The 22,637-nt window shown below is 40.2% G+C and overlaps 1 protein-coding gene across 1 annotated transcript in view; it reads left to right on the top strand.

Annotated features, from left to right (window-relative positions):
- Positions 1–22,637, top strand: part of UBE2F (ubiquitin conjugating enzyme E2 F (putative)) — a 58,925-nt gene that overhangs the window by 3,308 nt on the left and 32,980 nt on the right. Inside the window, exons 2-6 of the mRNA XM_005428830.3 lie at positions 6,164–6,193; positions 7,081–7,146; positions 12,731–12,798; positions 16,305–16,375; positions 21,970–22,027. Of these exons, the coding sequence (XP_005428887.1) occupies positions 6,164–6,193; positions 7,081–7,146; positions 12,731–12,798; positions 16,305–16,375; positions 21,970–22,027 (293 nt within the window). The remainder of the gene's footprint in view (positions 1–6,163; positions 6,194–7,080; positions 7,147–12,730; positions 12,799–16,304; positions 16,376–21,969; positions 22,028–22,637) is intronic.

Here is a 22,637-nt window from a genome sequence, read left to right as displayed (position 1 = left end):
TGTGATGCTGATGGTGTTTCTAGGTCATGTAAAGATTGCAGGAATGAGTTTGGGCAGGAGTGCAGAGCCTGCCGAAGGTGTGCGCACGGCAGGGATGCTGCTGAAGGTGTGCGCACGGCAGGGATGCTGCTGCAGCTGGAGCAGCACCAGTGCTTTCATTGCTTGTCTGTGGAACTGTCAGAGCTGAACCGAGGTGTTGCACTGCATCCCAAAGCCAGCAGGAACCTGGAAGAGCAGCTGTAAGTAGATGCTGTCTCTGGTGTGTGTTTTGGCTGGAGTTACAAACAGATGACAGTGGCAGAACAGAGGAAAGGCTCCATCAGGTCACAAATCAAAAAATAATCTCTCCTGCATAAAAGAAGAGAAATCCTGGCTAGCAAGGGAGGAGGAGGAGATGAGAAAAGACCCAGAGTGTTCTGCTAGTGGTGAGGCACCACTGTCCTATCCCTGCTCCCCAGTAAATGGGGGATCATCTAATAAATCCTGCAGACAGACAGATGTCTGCCAGCCTTGCTAAGGCTGTTGGCCAGACATAGACAGTGTCTGGTGTTTTTTTTTCTGGAGGTAAATTGCAGACAGCCTTGTTTGTGCTGATAGGGAGTCCAGTACAGATCTCCAAGGATGTGTTGTCACACTGATAGCCCTGCATCCCTCAGCTGTGTTTGTCCTCTGCCTGGTTAATTCTGTTTTGATTAAGGTGATGACCACAACCCAGCCACTGACAGGTGTAGGTGATGCTTACAAACTTTTAAAGACTTGGCATAAATCAACTGAAAATAGGAAAAATAAGTGCTGATTTAGGTATGATAGCTATTTGCACTATGGATGTGAAGAAACATCTCAGTTGATGGGTGTCAGGCACTGACCTTGAATTTATTGATGGATGCACATTAAACAGGCTTTGTTCTACTTTTGGGGAAAAGCTGCTCTTAAAATACTGGTGCCCTATGTTGGCTTTTCCTTAAGTTGTTCCTTGGACTGCTTATATCCAGCATTGTCACAGATTGAGGTATCAGTCATGTCTCAGGACACTTGGGTTATTTTATGGATGTATCATGAATAGAGATCTCACTATCACTAAAGTTTTATATCTAGAGAAGTAATTCTGAGTCATTTGGAAATTCTTTTCCAGCTGTAGAGAGAGCCTGGTAAAGCACAGCTTTGTTCAGAATTCTGTGTGACTCATCTGTTCGTCTGTTTTCACGGCATTTCCATCTAGGCTCAGTTGGAGAGTAAGGCCTTCATTCTGTGAGCCTAGTACCCAAATTAAAATAGAGCAAGCAGTACAATTGCTTCAGCAGCTTTCATTTTGTTCTGTGCTGCAGAGGCAATTTTTAATGTCCTGTTCATCTCCAAGGGGAACTTCATTAAGCTGGGAGCAGGGGCCACATGACTGCTCCTCATGGCAAGCATGCAGTGCTGAGCTTGAAAGGCAAATCCTTTCTGAAATTTAAAAAGGGCTGAGGACAAACCCAAGATTAATATTGTATAATGAAGGTGACTGCTAAATGGAATTGAAGATAGAGAGCATCCAGGATGGCAGCAGCAGCTCATGGATCAAAAAGGTTGTCCCTTACACTTAATTTTTGGTAGTGCACAGAAACTTCTTCATTCACTTTTATATTTATATTATCACATTTATATGCTTGGTTTGATTGTGGCAACTTGAAATAATATATGTGAAAATGATTTAACAAGGTTTATTCCTTGGTTGTCTTCAATATCTGTGGCCTTTACCACTACATTTATGTAACCAGAAAATATTTTATGTGTGCCTCTGTTTAAGCCTGAGAGAATGGAAGTGGGAAACTGATGATGAAATAGCAGTTGATGAAATATGATGATGAGGTGAATATCCATTGAAACTAAAAATGAGGAAAACCATTTATTTGCTTTCTTCAAGCCTTCAAAAGTAGTAATATCACTCCTCACAAAAACAGGTGAGGAAAGTTGAGATGGGAGAAAATACTTTCATTCTTATACTGGTCTGTGCAGTTCAGAGGAGTAAGTAGGAAATGCTGTAAAGATAGATGGATAAGAACTAGGAGGCAAACAGCATTTCTAGAATTAACAGAGTATTAGAATTAGTACTTAGAAAGTGGAATTTTTATTAATGTCAGAGTATTTAATCTTCATCTCTGGAAGTCTTAAAGAAGTAAATGAAAGAGGGACCTAAACAGGAGAAGGGGGCTTTTGAACAATACCAGAGAAATAGTAGTGCTGTGAATGAGAATGGTCACTTGAGGAAATACAGCTTTTATTTGGTGTACTTAAAACCAAACTCCAGCTCCAAAATGAAGCAAAGAGTCTGAGTTTTTGGAAGGCTTAGTAAGCAAAGCACTGCTAAACTCTGACTTAAGGTGAGAGAGCAGAGCAAGGCGGTTGTGGTGGGTGCACTGAGCATTCATAAACCTTGTACACACAGCAGGAGTGTTCCTATTTCTGTCTGGAGAACTGTCATGGCTGGGGAGAGTTATTGTTTGTGAAATCATTTATAAATAACTCTGGCTGCTTGTGTTAGGCTTAGGAGCAGCTCAGGAGCTGCATGGAAGAGAGAAAAGCTGAGCCACAATCTGTTTGCGTCCAGCTCTTGCAGTGTTTGTGCTGAGTTTAAGTTTAAGCCTTGCCTTTTGTGGTATTTTCTGGGGTCCTCGTTGTTGGAAGGAAAGATGAATCTGATTCCATGTTCTTAGAAGGCTAATTTATTATTTTATGGTATGATATTATATTGAAGAATGCTATACTAAACTGTACTAAAGAATAGAGAAAGGATACAGACAGAAGGCTTAACAAGATACTGAAAACTTGTGACTCTCCAGAGTCTGACACAGCCTGATTGTGATTGGTCATTGAATTAAAATAATTCACATGAAACCAACCAAACCATCTCCAAACCACATTCCAAAGCAGCAAAACACAGGAGAAGCAAATGAGATAATATTGTTTTCCTTTTTCTCCGAGGCTTCTCAGCTTCCCAGGAGAGAACTCCTGGGCAAAGAGGATTTTTCAGAAAATATGACAGTGACAGCCTTTTTTGTAGTTTAAAGGAGATTTGGAACTGTTCAAGCAGGTGTGTACTGGGTCAAGAGCAGGATTCTGGATGTACACCTGCACTTGGGCTGCTCCTGCAGCAGGTCACAGCAGGTTTTGGGAGCAGATGGACTGTTTGGAGTTCCCTGCCACTTGGGTTTTCTGGTTGTCTCCTCATCTTAATGCTGTGAATTGAGACGCAGATGCAGATTCTCCACAAAACGACCATGAAAAGTACTCAAACTGAATTTTCTTCACTGTTCAGCTGTAGTGACAGTCATTTCTTGAAAGAGGAGCTCAGAAAAACTTCAGGTTTGTGTGGGAAATGGATTTGTAAAGAATTTTTAAAACTTTCTGTCAAGTTTTTACAGTATTGTATATTTGTATGTATGTATCTTCTATATTTCTATATATGTAAACACTGAGATAAGGTGTGTTGACGCAGGAAGGTTATGGAGTAGAGATTATATTCTTCAGAGAGATTGAAATAGAAATAAGTTTTAACAAATTTTAAAATATGGTCTTTTAAAATACTGCAACAGTGACATTGCACCACAGACAGAAGATGCTTTTATGTAGGAAAGAAATGTTTTGGTCAGTGCTACCCATAGCCATTCTGATAATTTACATTTGCCCTCCACCTTTAGGTAAAAGCAGAATGTAAATAAAAAAGGTTATTAAAAATATATATGTAATATAATACAGAAATATAAATAATATGAAAAGAACATATATGAAGGTTATAAAAGACTGGATATCTTAGAGAATTAGAATTATAAAAGATGAATTGTAGTAGGACTACATGAGAAAAAATACAAGTGATTAGTGTTAGAAGTAATAGTGTTGTGTGGTAAAAGTGAATAGGTTGAAAAATATTTATAAGGTATTGTATTGAGGAAATAGGTTAGAAGAAGGTTTGTTCTTTAATTTAGTGAAGCTTCTGGAGCTCTTGGCAGTTCAGTGCATTGGAGCTCTGTCATTTCCATGCTTTGCTTGTTTACAAATCTCTGTTAAATAGGTTGGCAGCCTGCTGAAGGGGTGTTTGCTTACAGAATGCTCAGTGCCAGAGGTATTGATTTATGCAGAAAATGTGTGAGTTAAAGCATCAGAATCTCAATGGAGCTTGAATGCTCTGGTCAAAGTGTTTGCTTTGTGAGCAGTAGCATACAGAAATGGTTCTAATGTCACTGCTGTCACCACAAAAGAGACTCAGAATTTGGAAAACCCTCAAAACACTGAGCTTTGGCCTGGTAAATGTGCTTGTTAATTGGTGAGTCACCAGCGTTTGTTCATATGGCACAGTTAATAGTAACTTCTTTGCCTTACTTGATGCTGCTTTAAACATTCAGATTATTGATGCAGATCTTTATCTGCTTTGGCTTCATGAAGTTGTTTCATTCTTAGTTTGTGGTTTGTTGCAGAGTTCATTAGAAACCTTAATTTTGGGTCATTTGTCTTTGTTTCCAAAACTTCTGTGTGGGGTTTATTAGCACAGCATTCCCACCTGTTTGCACAGCTTCAGAGAAGGAGCACAGCGCTGCCTTCTGCTGGGTGTGAGCATTTTGTTTTCCTGTTTTCTTCAGGGAAACCACTCATTCTGGTGCCAAGGCAGAGAGAAACACAGGAGTGTGCACACACGACAGGGAATTTTCACGCCTCAGAGGAACTCTGGTGGCTGTGAACTCCTTACTGAACCTTGCAGGAGGTAAAACTGCTCAGCTCAGCCCTTGCTGGGACTGACCATGCTCTGCCCTTAAATGTCTCCCTTTTTTGGGATCAGGAAAGGGCAGGCACGATTCATTAAGGTGAACATCACACAAGCACAAAAAGCAATAAAGGAAAGAAGTCAACACCCTAAAATAATTGAACTAGGTCCTAAACTTTGCACTGCAGTGGAGATTGGTGTGCCACTATGAAAGGCTGGTGAATTTAAAGAAAAGAGTGAGGGAGTAATCTTAGGAAAAGTTCTCATGGCTGCAGCCTTCAGGAATTGGTTGTCACTTTTTTTTTTTTTATTAAACAGGAAGGGAAAATTGAAATGAAGTCCTTGATTATAGCTGAAATTACATTTTTGTGTGTGTGTTCTATAAAGACAGTACTTTAGCAAAAGTATGGCTCCAGTGTTGTCTTTCAGTGCATGGCTTTGGTGAAATCAGCTCTGGCTGCAAGTGTGGGATTTTAAAAGAGTGAAATTGTGAATTTTTTAGGTAAGTGTGGTTTGGTGGTTTTTTCTCTTGGGGTAATAGGCTGCAGGTGCAGGGTGTGCCAAGCACAAGGGAGATGGGAGTCAAATAAACATCATTCCACTGCAGAGAAATGCCAGGTTTGGGAAGCATGGAGGGCAGGAGGAGTTCTGGAGAGTTAGTGAGAGTTGTGGTGAGGTCAGTTTGGATTCAGTGCCAGGAGTTCTGAGTGACAGTTTCTTCAGATGTGTGTTTTGGAGAATTGGTATTGAAATCTTGGACATTGTCAGCCCAAATAAATGGGCTGTGTCTGTGGAGGCCTGAAAGCAAAGTTAGAAGTGGAAAATAAGACCACAGGAAAAGCCAAAAATATACTCAATTTTATTTCCTAGGACTTCAGAAGTAAAAGGGGGAGATGCCTTGGTGCATCTGGTTCATGAGGAATTGAAAGTAAGATTTCAATAAAATACACAAAAGCAGGGTTTTTCCAGGGAAGGTGACTTGGCAGGCTTAGGAATACCCTCAAAACTTCATTTCCTATGGGCTGTGGAACAGAATCAGGGTGCCTCCTTTCCTTTATGAATTTTAAGCTCAGGAAATAACTAAAAGGAGAATTTAATTGAATAGGAGTGAATATCAGTAACAAAACCTGTGCTTTGGAAATGCCAGTGCTGTGTGTGGTAGCAGCCTTGGTGCTTCAGCCTTGGCAGAGCTGAACTCCCCATCAAAGGAGGATACATTTGCCATGTCTGTAGGGCAGATGAGCATTTTTAGTAATGAATTGAGTGGCTTAAAGAGGAATTTCAAGGTAAACTTCCACTGCAGCTTAATTATATTTTTAAATAAAATTGGATTTACGGGGTGGTTTAAATTAGATCTGCCAATTTGGACTTGAAGAAGAGCTTTATGCTTGTATAAATAATGGGTTTATTTCTTTTTTCTTTCAACAGAGGTTGCAGACCTTGAAGCTAATTTACCTTGTGAGTATAACATTTAATTGTATGCATTTTAAGGGGGAAGAACCATTGAAATGAGCATTTTGACTGAAATGTGAATGCTGATGGTATTTGGTAACTGTGCAAAGCTCTACCACTCTGGCTTGAACTGATTTTTCTCTGATGCTTTCTCTTCTGAGGCTGTGGAGAGCTGGACCCTCATTAGTGTCCTTTGGAAGGACTATTGATAATTTCCATCCAGTTTTTAATTGCTGGGGAGTGGCAGCAAAACTTTCATCAAGTGCCCAGAAGGTTCCTGGGACTCAAGGGTGCCATTGGTGCCTCACTTGTGTTTTTTCTTTATTCTCTCATTTTCAAAACAGGAGATTCTGATTTAGGGGCAGAGCAAATAGCTCAGCTCTCAGGGAACATGAAGTCAACCTGCAGTTTTTTCACTTCCAGATGTAACCTGATGTCTTTGTTAATAGTGAAAATATTCAGGAAAACTAGTTTTTAAGAGTGAGCCATATTCCTTAAAAAAAAGGCAAGATAATATGATTTTAGACCTGGAATCTTACTTGAGATATAAAGGCAGCTATAGAGAATTTATTAATTTTAGGTGAATGTTTTTCAGTGTAGGCTCTGTTATAGGATAACAAATACCTGAAGAATGTGTGGTTTCAGTTACTACAGTGTGAGTGCTTTGCTAGGCTTTGTGTACAGTTCTAGGTCGGTTTTTTCAGACAAATAGGATTTATAGCTATGATACTGTTTAGCTCCTTGGCTACAGAAAAGGAACAGCCAGCTTGATGGGTTAGGAAGCTGAAGGCTGCATAATGTGTGTGATAAAATAACCATGATAGACTTGTCTCCTCATGGCACCCAACAGTGGAGAGCTCATTTCTGATGTAAATTATTCTTTTGCTTCACAGGTACATGTAAAGTGAATTTTCCTGACCCAAACAAGCTCCATTACTTTCAGCTAACTGTAACCCCAGGTAATTTTTTTTCAATGTAACTTTTGTTTCTGTGTGTGTTGGTGTTTAGGAAATTAATTCCAAGAGGAACCCCAATGAAGCCTCAAGTCAAAGAAAGTCTGGCTGCAGTAGTGATTGTTTCATTAAAGAGATGGAGAAACTGAGCTGAGTTTTGACAACCAGATTCCAGTGAAAAGGCCTGTCAGAAATGAGTAGGGTTAGGAAATACTCAGATTTTTTTTTTTTTTTTTGCTTACTTGGATTGAGAACTTTTTTTGTCTCAGCCAGTTTCAAACCACCTTGATTTATTTTTGCATTCCAGCCCTGTTAGGTTGTGTGTTCCCCTGTGCTGATTGTTTGGTTCTGCTGAGGTGTAGAGAGAGCTTACCAGTGTAACCCTGCTGGAAAACCTCAAACCCAGGTGTGCCTGCAGATGCTTAACAAGGAGGAATCTCTGAGTCTTTGGTTGTTCAAATATGTGAAATCAGATTTTTTATTATTAACACAACTTGAGTATCCTGTGAAGCTCTTGCTATCAGTAAAAGCATTTTCATAAATTATCAGTTCAGTGTAAATTTCTTAATAACCACCTGAAATTTGCATTTTGGAATAAAAGGTTGTATCTTATGGATGAATTTGCATGGAAGTTAATTGAAACTTGGCATGCACTTGTTGTGTTTGTTCCTGTGCAGCTGCTCAGATGAGAGCAGTGCTGGGTCAGTGTCCCCCTGCAGCTCCTTCTCCTGGGTGCCCATGGTCTGTAGGTGCTTTCTGCCAGCAGAATTTGGGTGAGGTGTGTCAGTCATGCTGCTGTTTGAGCTGGAGAAACCGTGGTGTGTGTACTTACTGAGTGCTGGAATGTTTCTGTAATGCAGTATTTTGGAGCCAGAGCAGCACTAGGTGTCACTGTTGCTGTTCCTTAGCCCGAACCAACTGGCTCTTCCTCCAGCAGAAATTTTGGGTGGTCTCTGTTAACAAGTCCATTCATGTGACTCCCTTTTGTGATGGCAAAATGAGTGAGGCTGCCCTTGTCAGTGTAATTCAAAATAAACCCGAGAGCTAATCTAGAACTTTGGCCCTGTCATTCTGTGTAGGAGTTGTGCTCATGTTTACTTGGTGGGTGTTAATTCTGCTTGCACCAAATGCCCTTCACTTTACATCATGCTGCTTTATTATATTTTGGGAAGGAACTGACTTTACAAGAGCATCACTGTGCAGATGGGTGATGTATGACAAAGCTATCCCAACTCCAAGGTGTCTAAACCCTAGGAATTGTTTTGTCTGCTCTCTGCTGTGCAGCAGGATGCTGCAGGCAGAAACCAGCTGTTGAATGCAGAGCAGGGGTTTTGTGCCAATGATCTTGCCAATGAGATGATCTTAATTAACATTTTGTTACTCTAAATATAGCTGCACAGCTGAAGTGTCTGCAGTTGCAGCCTGACCCCAGTAAACAACTATTTTCAGCTGTGCATAATTCAGGTGTACAATCTTGTGATCAGCCATAGTTTAGCACTCTAAAGGCAGAACACAGCACAGACCAAGAAAATCTTTGTAGTTTTCTGCTTTTCTTCAATACTGAAGTTCTCTCTAGTGTATGCTAAATCTTGGTTTTCCTTGAGGCAGCAGGGTGGTTGTCACAGAAGTTTTATGGCTCAAGCAGGCTTGAGCCAACTCTTTTTGTATTGTCTGAACAGTATTGCATGAATCTTGACTTTGTTCCCTGCTGTCATTTTGAATGTGGCTGGTCCTGAAAGGACAGTAAAAGAAGCTTCCTTTAGGCTTTCACAAAAAGACTAATTTGAATAAGAAAATGAACTTGACCACCAAGCAGAAATCCTTTCAGGTCCCTTGCTCAGCACCTCTCACAAAAACCTTTCTCAGCCAGTATTTAATGTGGAAAAATCATCCTGGTGACAGCAAGTTTTTAATTGAAAATGATTTTGTAGAAAATCTTGATGAGGGTGGCTGCTTTTTTTTCATATAACTGAAGGAACTCCAATCTCTGTATGCTCCAGTTTTCTGCAGTGCACTATCAGTGGACAGAAAATGGCTCAGACTTGGATTTTTCTGCTGCAGTGGACAAACTCCCTGTTCCCCAGGCAGACACTGCTGGTTTTCTCTGCTGTCTGAAGCTTCTCTTCCCTTTTGTCATGTGAAACATTTGTTCTGCCTTTGAAAAATACCCTTGTGCCACCATTGCCTCTGCTCTTATTTTTGCACCAGCATCATATTGGATGAAAATCTGGGGAAAATAAGGAGATGTTTAGAATCCAAGCTTGCTGCACTGGTATTTGGAGCACAAAATTGGAAGCTGAGGATTAAAACATGGGAATGACCTGGAGAAAAATAAAGGAGATGATTTCAGGTAGCTAAAAACCCAGAAGAGTAAATGCAGTAAATGCAATTTCCCTTCAGTTCCCAGGCTGTTGGACTAGTCTGGGCATGGTGTGGATATTTGAGTGCCACTCTAGGGGGATTAATGAAGGCACTGTTTTCTGGTGAAATGCCCACAAATATTGGTGAGCATGGCTGATTCAGGGAGCAGCTATGCAAAGTGCATCCTTTGTGGCCTGCCCTAATTATCTTGCATTTTCTTCTAAAGTGAGGAAATAATTTGGTTAAGTGTTTTCCAGAGCTCTTTCAGGCATTAAAACACCCTACAAACAGAAGCTAAGATTAGTCAGGTTGTTGGTAATGAAACTTGAGGCTGAAGTGGGAGGATGCTTGCTCTGCTAATACAACTTGAAGACATAAATTTAAGCAGTAGGAGGAAAACTGTGGCTCAGACATCCTCCCTTTTTAGCAAAAGTCCCTGTGGCCAACTTCCTAAGTTATGTGTTAAAGCTGTTCCATTTGATGGGTTTATTTATAGCTCTTTCCTCACTTTTAACTCTGCCAGAACTTTTTTCCCACCACTTTTCCATGCCTAAAAAATTGAGGATTTCTCTCCCTGTCTGAGAACCTATTTTCTTGAGATGCTGAAAGATGACTTCATTGTGAATTATCTTGTTAATGCAGTGTAAGATTTCTGTCTGGGTACTGAGGCTCTCCAGAATTTTTAATACATATTTGATTGACTGGTAATGAGTAGCTTGATTGTTGCTTTAAGAACGCAGAGGCAGAATTGTATAAAAGAGGGGAGGAGAGATGCCTTGCTCCTCTTAATTGTGTAAATATGTCCTTGCTTATTTGATAACAGAGCCAGTAGCTTACCCAGTTTTTGATTAGTGATTGGTGACAAGGTAAAACCAGAATATGAAGTGAGTTGTAATGTGAGGCAGTGGTGAATATTGAATTGTCTTGGAGGAGCACTTGAGCTGAAAGTCCTTGTGTGTTTTGTTGGACAGCCATTGCAGTGAGTGTTCATTAAACCTGAGGATTTTCTTTGGCATAAACCACAGATGGATACATCCATCAGCAGGCATTTATTTCATTTTAGCAGGGGTGGAATGTGAAGAGCTGCTGCATGCTTTGCTCCAAGTCCAGCCAATCAAGGAACTAGTGAAATTAAGCCAAGGAAAAGAACTTTTGTACTTGGAAATGTGATAATTCCTGACACTTGGTTCAAATGTATTCTAGTGCTAGATGGTGGATAGAGTGCAGTCAGCTGTGTGTGTTCTGTGGGATGAATGTGGTGTTAGAGCTCCTGGGGATATTGGACCATTTTCCAAGGATTCCTTTCTGGAGCAGTGTCTCACTCTGAGGGCACTGCACATTTGACAGGGAGCAGTTTTACCAAAGGCTATCAGTGTAACTCACCTCTTACTTCCTGTTCTTCAGTAAAGGCTTGCTTTACTGAGTTTTGTCTCTGAATATTTAGCAACAAAAGAGAAATGCTTTTCTCTTGCTTTTTTCTTATAAAAATCAGTGCATGTCCCTTTGCTTTCTGCTTAAAATTGCTTACTAAATCCAGCTCACTTCAGAATTGAATTGGAATGGGAATGGAGAATGGATTTGAAAAGCAGATCAGGAGGCAGCAACCTGAAGGAGGATTTTGATGACCTACAGCAGACAAGCTAGGTTTAACAGATAATAGTAAAATTCTTCTTAGTCTTTCTGTAAACTATGGATTGTGTCACAGAACATTTCTTTGCAGTGTTAGTTTAAGAAATACAAAAAAGCTGCATCATATAGTGGTAACCAGCCCTCCTGGCCTTCACTGGGGCTGGAGTGCTCAGGGTGCTTTGAGCCAGAGCATCCCTGAGATGTCTCAAGCCCCCACTGTGGGCTGGGTACCTGTTTCCTTTTTTAATGAAAAACCTCAGTAATGGCAATGCCAGGTGCATTTCAGATCACTTGCAAGCATTTCAGCTTCCAAGCACAGCTATTTCAAGCGTTGCAGTTTGTCTGTCATCCTATTCTATTAGCCCTGCTTAAATGCAAGTAGATCTTTTAATATGTCATATTTGAAAATTCAGCCAATTTTAATAATTCAGTACTGAGGTTGGCAGAGAGGCAGACATGTGTTCCTAGCAGATACATCACAGTAAGATAATGACAGTGAAAAAGCCTGCTTGCCCTTCTTGAAGTGCACTCAAACTCCTTGCACACAGCATTGTACTACTCACCAGGATTGCCAGCACAGCTATGGGAAGATGTGCTAAATCTTGGAGCAGGGTTTAGCAATGCTTTAGAAGCACAAGTTTGGGAAGATGTGCTCAGTCCTGGAGCAGCATCCAGCAGTGCTTTAGCAGCACAAATTTGGGAAGATGTGCTAAATCTTGGAGCAAGGTTTAGCAGTGCTTTAGAAGTACAAGTTTGGGAAGATGTCCTCAGCCCTGGAGCAGGGTTTAGCAATGCTTTAGAAGCACGAGTTTGGGAAGATGTGCTCAGTCCTGGAGCAGCATCTACCAATGTATTAGCAAGTACAGATTTGGGAAGATGTGCTCAGCCCTGGAGCAGGGTTTAGCAATGCTATAGAAGCACAAGTTTGGGAAGATCTGCTCAGTTCTGGGGCAGCATCCAGCAATGCATTGGTAAGCACAAGTTTGGGAAGATGTGCTGAATCTTGGAGCAGGGTTTAGCATTGCTTTAGCAGCACAAATTTGGGAAGATGTGCTCAGTCCTGGAACATCATCTAGCAATGCTTTAGAAGCAAAAGTTTGGGAAGATGTGCTCAGTCCTGCAGCAGCATCCAGCAATGCTTTAGCAAGCTCAAATTTGGGCAGATGTGCTCAGTCCTGGAGCAGGATTTAGCAATGCTTTAGCAGCACAAGTTTGGGAAGATGTGCTCAGTCCTGGAGCAGCATCCAGCAGTGCTTTAGCAATTGCAGAATTTTTCCAGCTCATTGCAAGGGTCGCTGATGTGGTGCTGCCTGCCACATGCCAGGATTTGCTTCCCACAGTGAGAAGTTGAGTGCGGGGTTCCTCCAGCTGGATATCCTTGCTCCTTTGATGAGGATGATGGATTTTTCTAGGACTGTTGGCTCTCCTGACTTCAGATTTCTGCTGTAGAAATGTTGGGAGTGCAGGAGGACACAATGCTCACACATTCCTTAGGTGGCAGCAACCAGCTGAAGTGTTTGATGGCAATAACCCTGTGCTGTTGTTTTAATCTTGGTGTTTTTCTCTTATTTAACTATTTGCCTTGTTTTCCCTTTTCTAGATGAGGGCTATTACCAAGGGGGAAAGTTTCAGTTTGAAACTGAAGTTCCTGATGCCTACAATATGGTGGTGAGTATTTGCATTAGTCTCATAATTTATTTAAATAATTTTAGATTTTCTTTGCAGGTAACAGGACTTCAGGGGGAACTTTGGCATTGAGATTGAGAAAGGATCTTCTGTCTTTTAATAAAATAAATCTCTACAACTGTCTGGCAGCTCTTGGAAGTGCAGATGAGTCAAACCTGAGAGTCCTCCCTTCTGGCTGAGGTTCTGCTCTCTCCTGCTAATTATTCATGAGACCTGCATTTAATGATTATTCTCATTAAAAAGTTACATATCTAAGAATGAAATACGTGAACCAAAAGGAAAAGGTTGACAGTTCTGTAATTTTCCCTCACATTCTTCTGCCTTGGTGTCTTAGTTTGGCGTTGGTAGTTCAGAGTTCTTGCAGAGAGGCTGAGGAATGTGTAGGGGAGGATCCTGGAGAAGAGTTTCAGGGAAGATCTTTGGTTCCTGTTCAGCTGAGCCTAAATTCAGCATTATCTGTGTGTAGTAGTGGCAGTCACAGCTAGGTAGTGTTTGCAGCTGTGTGGGTTTGGTTGTGGGGTGTTTGAAGTTCCCTTTAACTTTACCAAAGAATTTCATACTGTGGCAGAGGTCACCCTTAATAACTTCTGTGTATTCATTTTATTTCCTCTGATTTTTGTATTCCAGTTGTTCACCCAAACAACACTGCTGCAGGAAAGTGTTTGCTGTGTGTTAACAGGAGAGCTGAAGTTCACTTTTGATCTGAATTTTTTGATTCTCAGTTTCCATAATTAAAAAGTCTCTGGTTTGTTGTTGTTCCCTGCTCAGCACTGGCAGGAAAATCTATAGCAGGTGTTAATGAAATATTTTAAAAGTTGAGCACCGCTTATTTAATACAAAAATTAAAAGTTTTGGAACAATGCAAGAGAGGTTGAATGTTAGATTGTGGTCAGGTTATTAATGCAGTATTAATCCCAATATTGAGGGCATTCTGCTGAGGCTGTGGTTGGTTTCCTGCCAGGCAGAAGGGGACTGACAGAGTTTTCTCCTGTTTTCAGGAGAGCTCTGCAGACCTGCCAGGGCTCTCAGCCCACAGGCAGGGCTGGGACACACACCTGCATGCCAAAGGAGTGGATATGTGGAATTGTGGTGTAGTGGAGGAGCATAAAATAAATAAAGAGGAACAATTTTGGAAGATTTGGTCTTGTGGCCTGCAGCCAAACCCCTCACAGTGCTTTGCTGGGTGTAGTGTTCAGTTCCAGCCAGTCTGAGAAGTTCTGCAGAAACTGCTGCTGGAAAGTGGCAAGAAATGTCTCAGGGCTGGAGTGTAGTTCACCCCCAGGAACTTGTATCCCTTCTAGGGCAAACTTGTATCCCCCCTCTATCCTTCCTCCTGGGGGAAATTGTTTTTTACACACTGTAAAGAGAGGAGCTGCAGTTGCAGGGTGGTTTAGCAGAATGGTTTAGCTTTGGGACTAGCTGGTGTCCAGAGAGAACATTTCAAATAACTTTGATTCCAGATTTCTCTCAGGAGCCACAGTCCTTCTCCAGGTAAATTTATTCACTAGTGAAGAGATCAAATTAAATATATAAATAATACATAATAAATTAAAAAATATTGCAAGATGTTGGTACACCTGTCTTTCTAGAGTGCTAATTTATCAAGAACTGAAACTGCTCATTTTAAATGAGGGATGCCAGAGCAGAAGTGGCTGCTTGGAAATGGAGAAGGAAGTGAATGTGGTCAGTGCTGTGCCCCCCAGCTGAGGCTGCATCTACCTGTGCAGTCTGAGGGGAAGGAGGACTTTGAGCAAGGAAATAAATGGATTTGGGCAGCTCTGTTGTGCAGAATTTCACAAAACATCATCCTGAGGGTCTCTGGGTCTGTTGGTCTAGGGAGGGTTCAAAAATGACTTGGGACAAATTCCAAGGTGAGGTTTTGGCTGAAGATGAATTTTATGGTGGTGCTGCTGTTGTCCTGTGTGTCTAAAAGGGAAAAAGGAGAGAGAGAGAAAAACCTTTTGTCTTACTGTCAGGAGTGGGTTTTTCTAACTTTTAGCAGTGAAAATCACTTTGAAAGAATAAAGGAATTCTTTTGTTTCCACAGTACAAAAAATGAGACACCAGTTAATTCACTGTGAGGATTTGGGGATTTTTTTAAAAGAGTTTCCATAAATCTTTTTTTTTTGACTCATCAATACATTTCCTGTTTGAAGGTGCATATGGTAGAAATTTACTCTTTTATCTTGATCTAATGGAATGGAATAAATTCTGCTGCTTTACATTGCTTGAGAACTAGACACCATCTTTCAAAACAATGTGAAAGTGTAGCTAATGAAAAGCTTGTGCTGTTAGAAAACTTCTAAGGTGTTTTGGAGGTCAAAAAGTTTGAGACTGTTTTCTGTGAGCCACCTCATTTTCAATAATGCCATGACTGATGTCCCTTGAGTTACTGCACAGAGATGACATGGAGGAAAGGCAAAATCTGCATTATCAATCCCAGATTTGTTGTGGTGATCAGTGGGTTTTTTTCCTACAACATCTCTTTTAGGTCTGTTTCTGGTGTTTCAGTGCCATGCACGTTTTCTTACCTCTTCCAAGGAGTCTTAATTTAAAAAGTTTCTTAAAAATGTAATGGGGAAGTTGGGAACAAAGTGAGATAAAACACATGATGCTGCCATGCAAATGCAGCTCTTGGAGCTGTTTTGCCTCTTGATTGAAGACATAATTGGAAAAAGTGGAGGGAGAGATGGCTCCACATTTATAATCTGGGATTTAATTGAAGTTCTGCAAGGTGCTGGTGTGAGCTGATGGATTCCAGGACACTTCCCATCAGAAATAATCTGCCTGATTGAAAGCTGCAAGTCCTAATGGGGAGAGCAGGGATGCAGCAACGTGCTGTTGCTAAGCTACTGACATTTTTATGTCCCACTCTTTATTTACTTCACAAAACTACAGCAAAGGAGACTGTACTTGAAAAATCTGTACTTCAGAACCCCACTATGACATTCAGAAGTTTGGTGATCTTGCCTGTGGCTTTTCATTTTAGTGCCTCAAATTCAGCTGTGAACAGGAGGGTCTGTATTTAAAAGAAGTTATTTATTATTACTTATTTATTATGTAGTTATTTTATTATTAGCTATTTATTATTTATTATTAGTTATTTTGTTATCTTTGCATCCTCTGCTGTTTTTTAACAAATCCATGATTTGGGCAAGCCTTGGGGAAGTTTTTTCGTTTAAATTATTGTCTTAACAGTTAAGTATGAAGAAACTGAATGACTTAGAGTGTTTTCCCTGAAGAAATAAATTTTCTTGCCTTTCTTAAAAGTTATTTTTTCTAAGGAAAAGCCTAATACCAGCCTGGTTTTTATGAAGAGTTGAGAAAAGCTAAAAGGGCAGTGAAGTCTGTTTTGACTCTTGTAGATTATGCACTGTTGCCCTAAACATACAAATCTGTACACAAATATTTGCCTTTTTCTGTTTTATGTGGTATAACAGGGTTTTATCTTAAAAGATAACACAGTAATTTGTTTTCTCTCCTGGCAGCCTCCAAAGGTAAAATGTTTGACAAGAATCTGGCACCCAAACATTACAGAGACAGGAGAAATCTGCCTAAGGTAGGAACAACATTCTGTTGGAGTTTTTTAACCTTGGAGGTTTCTCTGTTTGATAAAATATTGGATGTAACTGTCCTGACAGTATTTTTTGGTGCTGATTCTGCATTTAACTTTTAGGAGCATAAAAACCTACTGAAAGTCTCATTCTTGCTGTGCTGTAGGACCATGGAGAGCCTGGTTTTTCAGGTTCAGAGTTAGTATTTTGTTCTACTTAGGGTAAAAATGTAAACTCCAGCCTAAACAAAATGTATTTTTTTTTCTTCCCTCCCTCATGTCTGAATCATCCTCAGGCCCTGAGAGAGGCTTTACCATTTAATGCCCAAGTGTGTTAAAAGCTTAATTTTTTTTTTAATTTCAAAAAGGAAGGGAAAAAGTGTTCTTTAAACTTTGACAGTAATTATTCTTTGTTTGCCATTTGTTAATTATAATATTTAATATCCAGTGATAAGACACATATGCCAGTTATAACAAAGCAGGGTTGGGGTCAGGATAAATCAGGGTTTGAAACCTGAAAGTTTTGCTTTGCCAGAGTGAGAAGCTTCTCTTACTGGGTGGTTTTCCTTGATAGTAAATGTTTCCTTTTCCAAATGAATTTGTGAAACTTTGCAATTTCATCCTCAAGACTTCATGGTGAAATTGGCCAGAAACCAAACAGAAACAGAAGTGAGAGGCCTGCCTGTCATTTTTCAAGTTAATGGTACACACAAGAAAAAGCAGATGAAGCAGAAGCAAAGCCCATGAGTGAGATTGAAAGCTGCTCATGAAAATCCTGCATGCTTGTCACCATGTGTAGCAAATCAGTGCTTAAGGAGAAGCTGAATTTTTCCTCTAGGTGGAAAAATCATTTTAGTACTGTTTTGAAAGTCCTGGTGAAAATGAAGTTTTTAATTGCCCTTCCTAGGTAGGTGAGGCTCATCAGCATTAAGAAACTGAAATGTTCTGAGTGCAGGGAGGGGAATGAACAGGTGAGGTGTTCATATAGATACCAGGCACCAAACCAAAGCTGGAGCTCCAGCACAGCATCTTCTGGGGCCCAGTGAAGCCTCACATTCACAAAATCCAGAGTGCTTGGGTTTGGAAGGGACCTTAAAGCTCATCCCATTCCCCCCTGCCTTGTGCAAGGACACTTTCCCCTAGAGCAGGCTGCTCCAAAACCCATCCAGCCTGGCCTGGAGCACTTCCAGGGATGGGGCAGCCACAGCTTTTCCATCTCTGGAAATGGTTTTAATTATAAGAGATGAATGTGGTGATTAGAGCATCATAATTCTAATGAAATGGAGACATTCTTTCAGCATCTGCTCTGGAACACTTTGGGTTGTCAGATACCTCAACATATCAAACCCTGGAAATGTCTGGCATTCTATGGAAAAACTAAAATAACTGAATTGCTTTCTGCCTGTTAGAGAATGCATTCTATGTATAGTGTCTGCAATCAACTTACACACAAGAGTCTTTGCATTAAAATAGCTGCAGTTATTTTTAAAAGCAGAAAATCATCTTCATCAGTGCTTTCCCCCCACATATAGCTCATGCTGTGGCATCTGTTGGTTTGATAATCATCCCTGGATTGAAACATTCTAAGCAGTTAACTGTGGTCAAGTGTAGCAGTTCTGGGTGGGCAAAGTGGAGTTTTTCTGAACTTTATGGGCTCGAGTTACCCAGGGCCATATTATTAATGACAGATCCTAATTAAGTCTGGCCCATACTGGATATCGCCTCCACTGCACATGTGCGTAGAAAAAATGGAGTTTTCTCCAGACTGATCTTCCCTTTCAGTAAATTGTTGTCACTTAAGCTGCAGGTTGGGTCAGCTGGAGCTTCAGAAGGTTTTACACTTACTGCAATCATGCAGTTCCCACTTCAGGAGATGCTTTTTTAAAAGAGCTCTTTATTTAAAAAGAAAACAATACCTCAAAGCTTTCTGGCATGCAGGAGTTACTCCCAGAATGAGCAGGTATTTGTTGAAATGAAAGCTGAGCAGCTGACTGGTCACATCAGGGGCTGTTCTGGTTACTCAAAGTTCAAAAGCAGTGATTGTACACTCTGCCCATGGAACCCAAGGTTGATGTATGATTTGTAATCATAAGCTGGGAGGTCTCCTTAGGTCTGGGGGAAGGTTCTGTTGAGGGACTTTAATGATAATTTTTAATCTGTAGAAGAAAGAGGGTGCTGCTCTAAAAACAAATCCTATCAGCAAATGAGGAGTGTGAAGCCAAAGGACACTTCTGTGTCAGTGGTGGTGTTCACAGGGGTCCCAGGATGAGGGAACACATGAGAATCTTGACTCCATGTTTCAGAAGGCTGATTTATTATTTTATGATATATATTAAAAGAAAATGATATACTAAGACTATACTATAGAATAAAAGAAAGGATTTCATCAGAAGGCTAGCAAGGAAAAGGAATGTAATGATAATAAAATCTTGTGACTGCTCACAGCCTCGACACAGGTGGTTGTCATTGGTCATCAAGGAAAAACAATTTCACATGCTGGGTAAACAGTTCTGCAAATCACATTCCAAAGCAGCCAAACATGGAGAAGCTGAAGCTTCTCAGGGGAAAAGAAAAATCCCAATGAAATGATTTTTCAGAAAATGTCTGTGACATGTGTGTTCCCTGCTTTCCTGCCAGAGTGCTCAGAGAGGTGCAGGTGTCTCCTCAGTCCTGGCTGTGGTGTCCCGGCTGGAGCTGTGCCAGGAGAGCTCTGAGGCCGTGAGGTTTAGCTCATGCTCAGGTGCTCTGGCACTGAATATTTTTCTGCCTTTATTTGGTGTGTTAACTTCCCCCTCACTTGGAATTTCCCAGTCAGGTGGATGGAGAGGCAAATGGAAGCAGTGCCACACAGTTTGATAAGGAACAGACAAACAGCTTCTTTTGCTTTTGTCATCTGGAGACAAACTGCAGCCTCAAGATGTTATTTTGAACGTTGCACAAGTGGTAATGGCATATTTTGTCTTTTGAGAGGCACAGGAATGAGATGAGCAGCACACTTAAGGTGGAATGAGCTTGTCCAGGTTATCATCCTGTTTCTGGGATCTCTGCACTGAACAAGGATTGAATTTCCTTGCCTATAAACTTGCCGTGTTCATTAAATAACTACATAACCTCTATGGTCTAATCATCTACTGTAATTTAAAAATGATTATATGTATTATGATTAATACATGTCAGCCTGGGAATTGTTAAAACCTTAAACTATTTCACTTTAACCCTGTCATTTCAGTAGCAGAAGCTGCTGCTGGTGGTGAATTTCTGTGCTTTGCTGAGTGAGTTGTTTTAGCTGACTCCTTACAGAGGAAGGTGTGACTGTGAAATGATGCTTAAGGAGTTTTTTACATTGTTTTCATTCAGATTATTACTTTTCTGAGCAAGACTTCAGCTTATTTCTCACTTGTGCTCTGATCCCCAATATATCTCCTTCTCATAACTGCTGAGGTTTGGATCTGAAAGGTCCAGAAATGCCTGAACAATTCAATGGTTCCCACTTGCAAATTGGTCAGCAGCTTCACTGAGCTTAATATGTACCATAATATGGGACATCTGTACTGGATGTGTGCATCTAGGAAATTCTGTATTTTATATATTCATAGTCATATTAAAATTCAAGTTATATTTTATAATATATATATGTATTTTTGTATAATATATTTGTAAATACAGCAATATAATACAATAATATAACTATAATATTTCTATTTATTATTTTATCATATATATTTATATATTTGTATATGGTTTTCAATATTTTATATCAAATATATTAAATGATTTTTCAGAAAATGTCTGTGACATGTGTGTTCCCTGCTTTCCTGCCAGAGTGCTCAGAGAGGTGCAGGTGTCTCCTCAGTCCTGGCTGTGGTGTCCCGGCTGGAGCTGTGCCAGGAGAGCTCTGAGGCCGTGAGGTTTAGCTCATGCTCAGGTGCTCTGGCACTGAATATTTTTCTGCCTTTATTTGGTGTGTTAACTTCCCCCTCACTTGGAATTTCCCAGTCAGGTGGATGGAGAGGCAAATGGAAGCAGTGCCACACAGTTTGATAAGGAACAGACAAACAGCTTCTTTTGCTTTTGTCATCTGGAGACAAACTGCAGCCTCAAGATGTTATTTTGAACGTTGCACAAGTGGTAATGGCATATTTTGTCTTTTGAGAGGCACAGGAATGAGATGAGCAGCACACTTAAGGTGGAATGAGCTTGTCCAGGTTATCATCCTGTTTCTGGGATCTCTGCACTGAACAAGGATTGAATTTCCTTGCCTATAAACTTGCCGTGTTCATTAAATAACTACATAACCTCTATGGTCTAATCATCTACTGTAATTTAAAAATGATTATATGTATTATGATTAATACATGTCAGCCTGGGAATTGTTAAAACCTTAAACTATTTCACTTTAACCCTGTCATTTCAGTAGCAGAAGCTGCTGCTGGTGGTGAATTTCTGTGCTTTGCTGAGTGAGTTGTTTTAGCTGACTCCTTACAGAGGAAGGTGTGACTGTGAAATGATGCTTAAGGAGTTTTTTACATTGTTTTCATTCAGATTATTACTTTTCTGAGCAAGACTTCAGCTTATTTCTCACTTGTGCTCTGATCCCCAATATATCTCCTTCTCATAACTGCTGAGGTTTGGATCTGAAAGGTCCAGAAATGCCTGAACAATTCAATGGTTCCCACTTGCAAATTGGTCAGCAGCTTCACTGAGCTTAATATGTACCATAATATGGGACATCTGTACTGGATGTGTGCATCTAGGAAATTCTGTATTTTATATATTCATAGTCATATTAAAATTCAAGTTATATTTTATAATATATATATGTATTTTTGTATAATATATTTGTAAATACAGCAATATAATACAATAATATAACTATAATATTTCTATTTATTATTTTATCATATATATTTATATATTTGTATATGGTTTTCAATATTTTATATCAAATATATTTTATATCTTCTATATATTTTTATATATGAGATATAGATATATATCTTATATAGATATATTTATATCTTTTATATATCTTTTTATATATATGTATATATAATATATTTTTATATGGAAGTTTTTCCTCCAGAGCAAACAGACTAAAACTCTCACACTTTCTTATCTTTACCTGTAGGAAGCTGAAATCCTTTCACACAATAGAGGATGATCCTCTCTTTGCTAATTAGCTATCCCTCCCCAAAACACCCTTTTTTGGGTTGGTTTGTGCCAGTTTTGGTGAGAGATGGGTCATCCTGCAAGGCTGTCTCTTCAGCAGAGATCTAAAATGCATCAGGGAATAAAAAAAGGGTTCAATGCTGAGCCTGTCACAAGCATTTCTGTCACACCTGTGCTGTTGGAGGAAAATAATTCCAGTGTTTTGACAGAGGTTGGGCTCAGATGGGGAGTTCTGTAATGACACTGTGGAGAAGGTAATTTTAGGCAGACATCCCAACTCCTGGGGTTTAAAATTCCATTACCTGGATATAAATAGTGCAAGAATTAGATCTGATCTTGCAATTACTTCCTGCTGGTTTCTGAGGAGGTTTCTGACAAAGACAATTGAAGCAGAAGTTGCTCTGTGTAATGTGTGTGTCTTTCTTTTCCAGTTTATTGAGAGAACACTCAATTGATGGCACTGGCTGGGCCCCAACTAGAACCTTAAAGGTACTGTTTCCTTTTGGATGTGTCCTTCCAAATAAATACATCTTTAAAAACCCTTTCCTGGCCTTGGAAAGAATCAGCTCATGTGGTTTGCCCAAGAGCAGGTTTTTGAGGTGAGGTTTTTTTGTCTTTGGCAGCAGTGGAGCAGGTACAGTGCTGATTGTAGAAATGTTTTGGGAATTTTGGGGTGGCTGCACAAATCCTGCTCTGCTTCAAGGTTTTGGAGGTTGCTGTGACCCTGAGAACCCACACTCTGTGAGGTGTGCTGCTTTTCAGCCAGGCAGCAAGCACAAGAGCATCCTGTGAACAGCAATCCATATCCCTGGTAATTTCCATGGGATTGATAGTCCTGACAAAATCAGTGCAGAGCCCTGAGCAGGGCATTTATCTTCCTCTTGCTGCTCCCAGGAATGCTGCCAAAATAGTTTCTTGCAGAGCTTTAACAGCATTAGGTGGATAAAGGGTGCACATCAGGTATTTGTCTCTTTCAAAAAACAAATTGAAAATGACCTTTATCTGATACTTGGTTTGCTCTTTGGCACTGTGAATGAGATTTGTGACTTTCTTCATCTGTAAAATCTCTGCTGAGTGAGCATGTGACTTTCTGGAAGTA

This window comes from Geospiza fortis, unplaced genomic scaffold, assembly GCF_000277835.1.
Source record: "Geospiza fortis unplaced genomic scaffold, GeoFor_1.0 scaffold407, whole genome shotgun sequence".
NCBI lineage: Eukaryota > Metazoa > Chordata > Aves > Passeriformes > Thraupidae > Geospiza > Geospiza fortis.
This window is presented reverse-complemented; position numbering and strand designations above follow the sequence as displayed.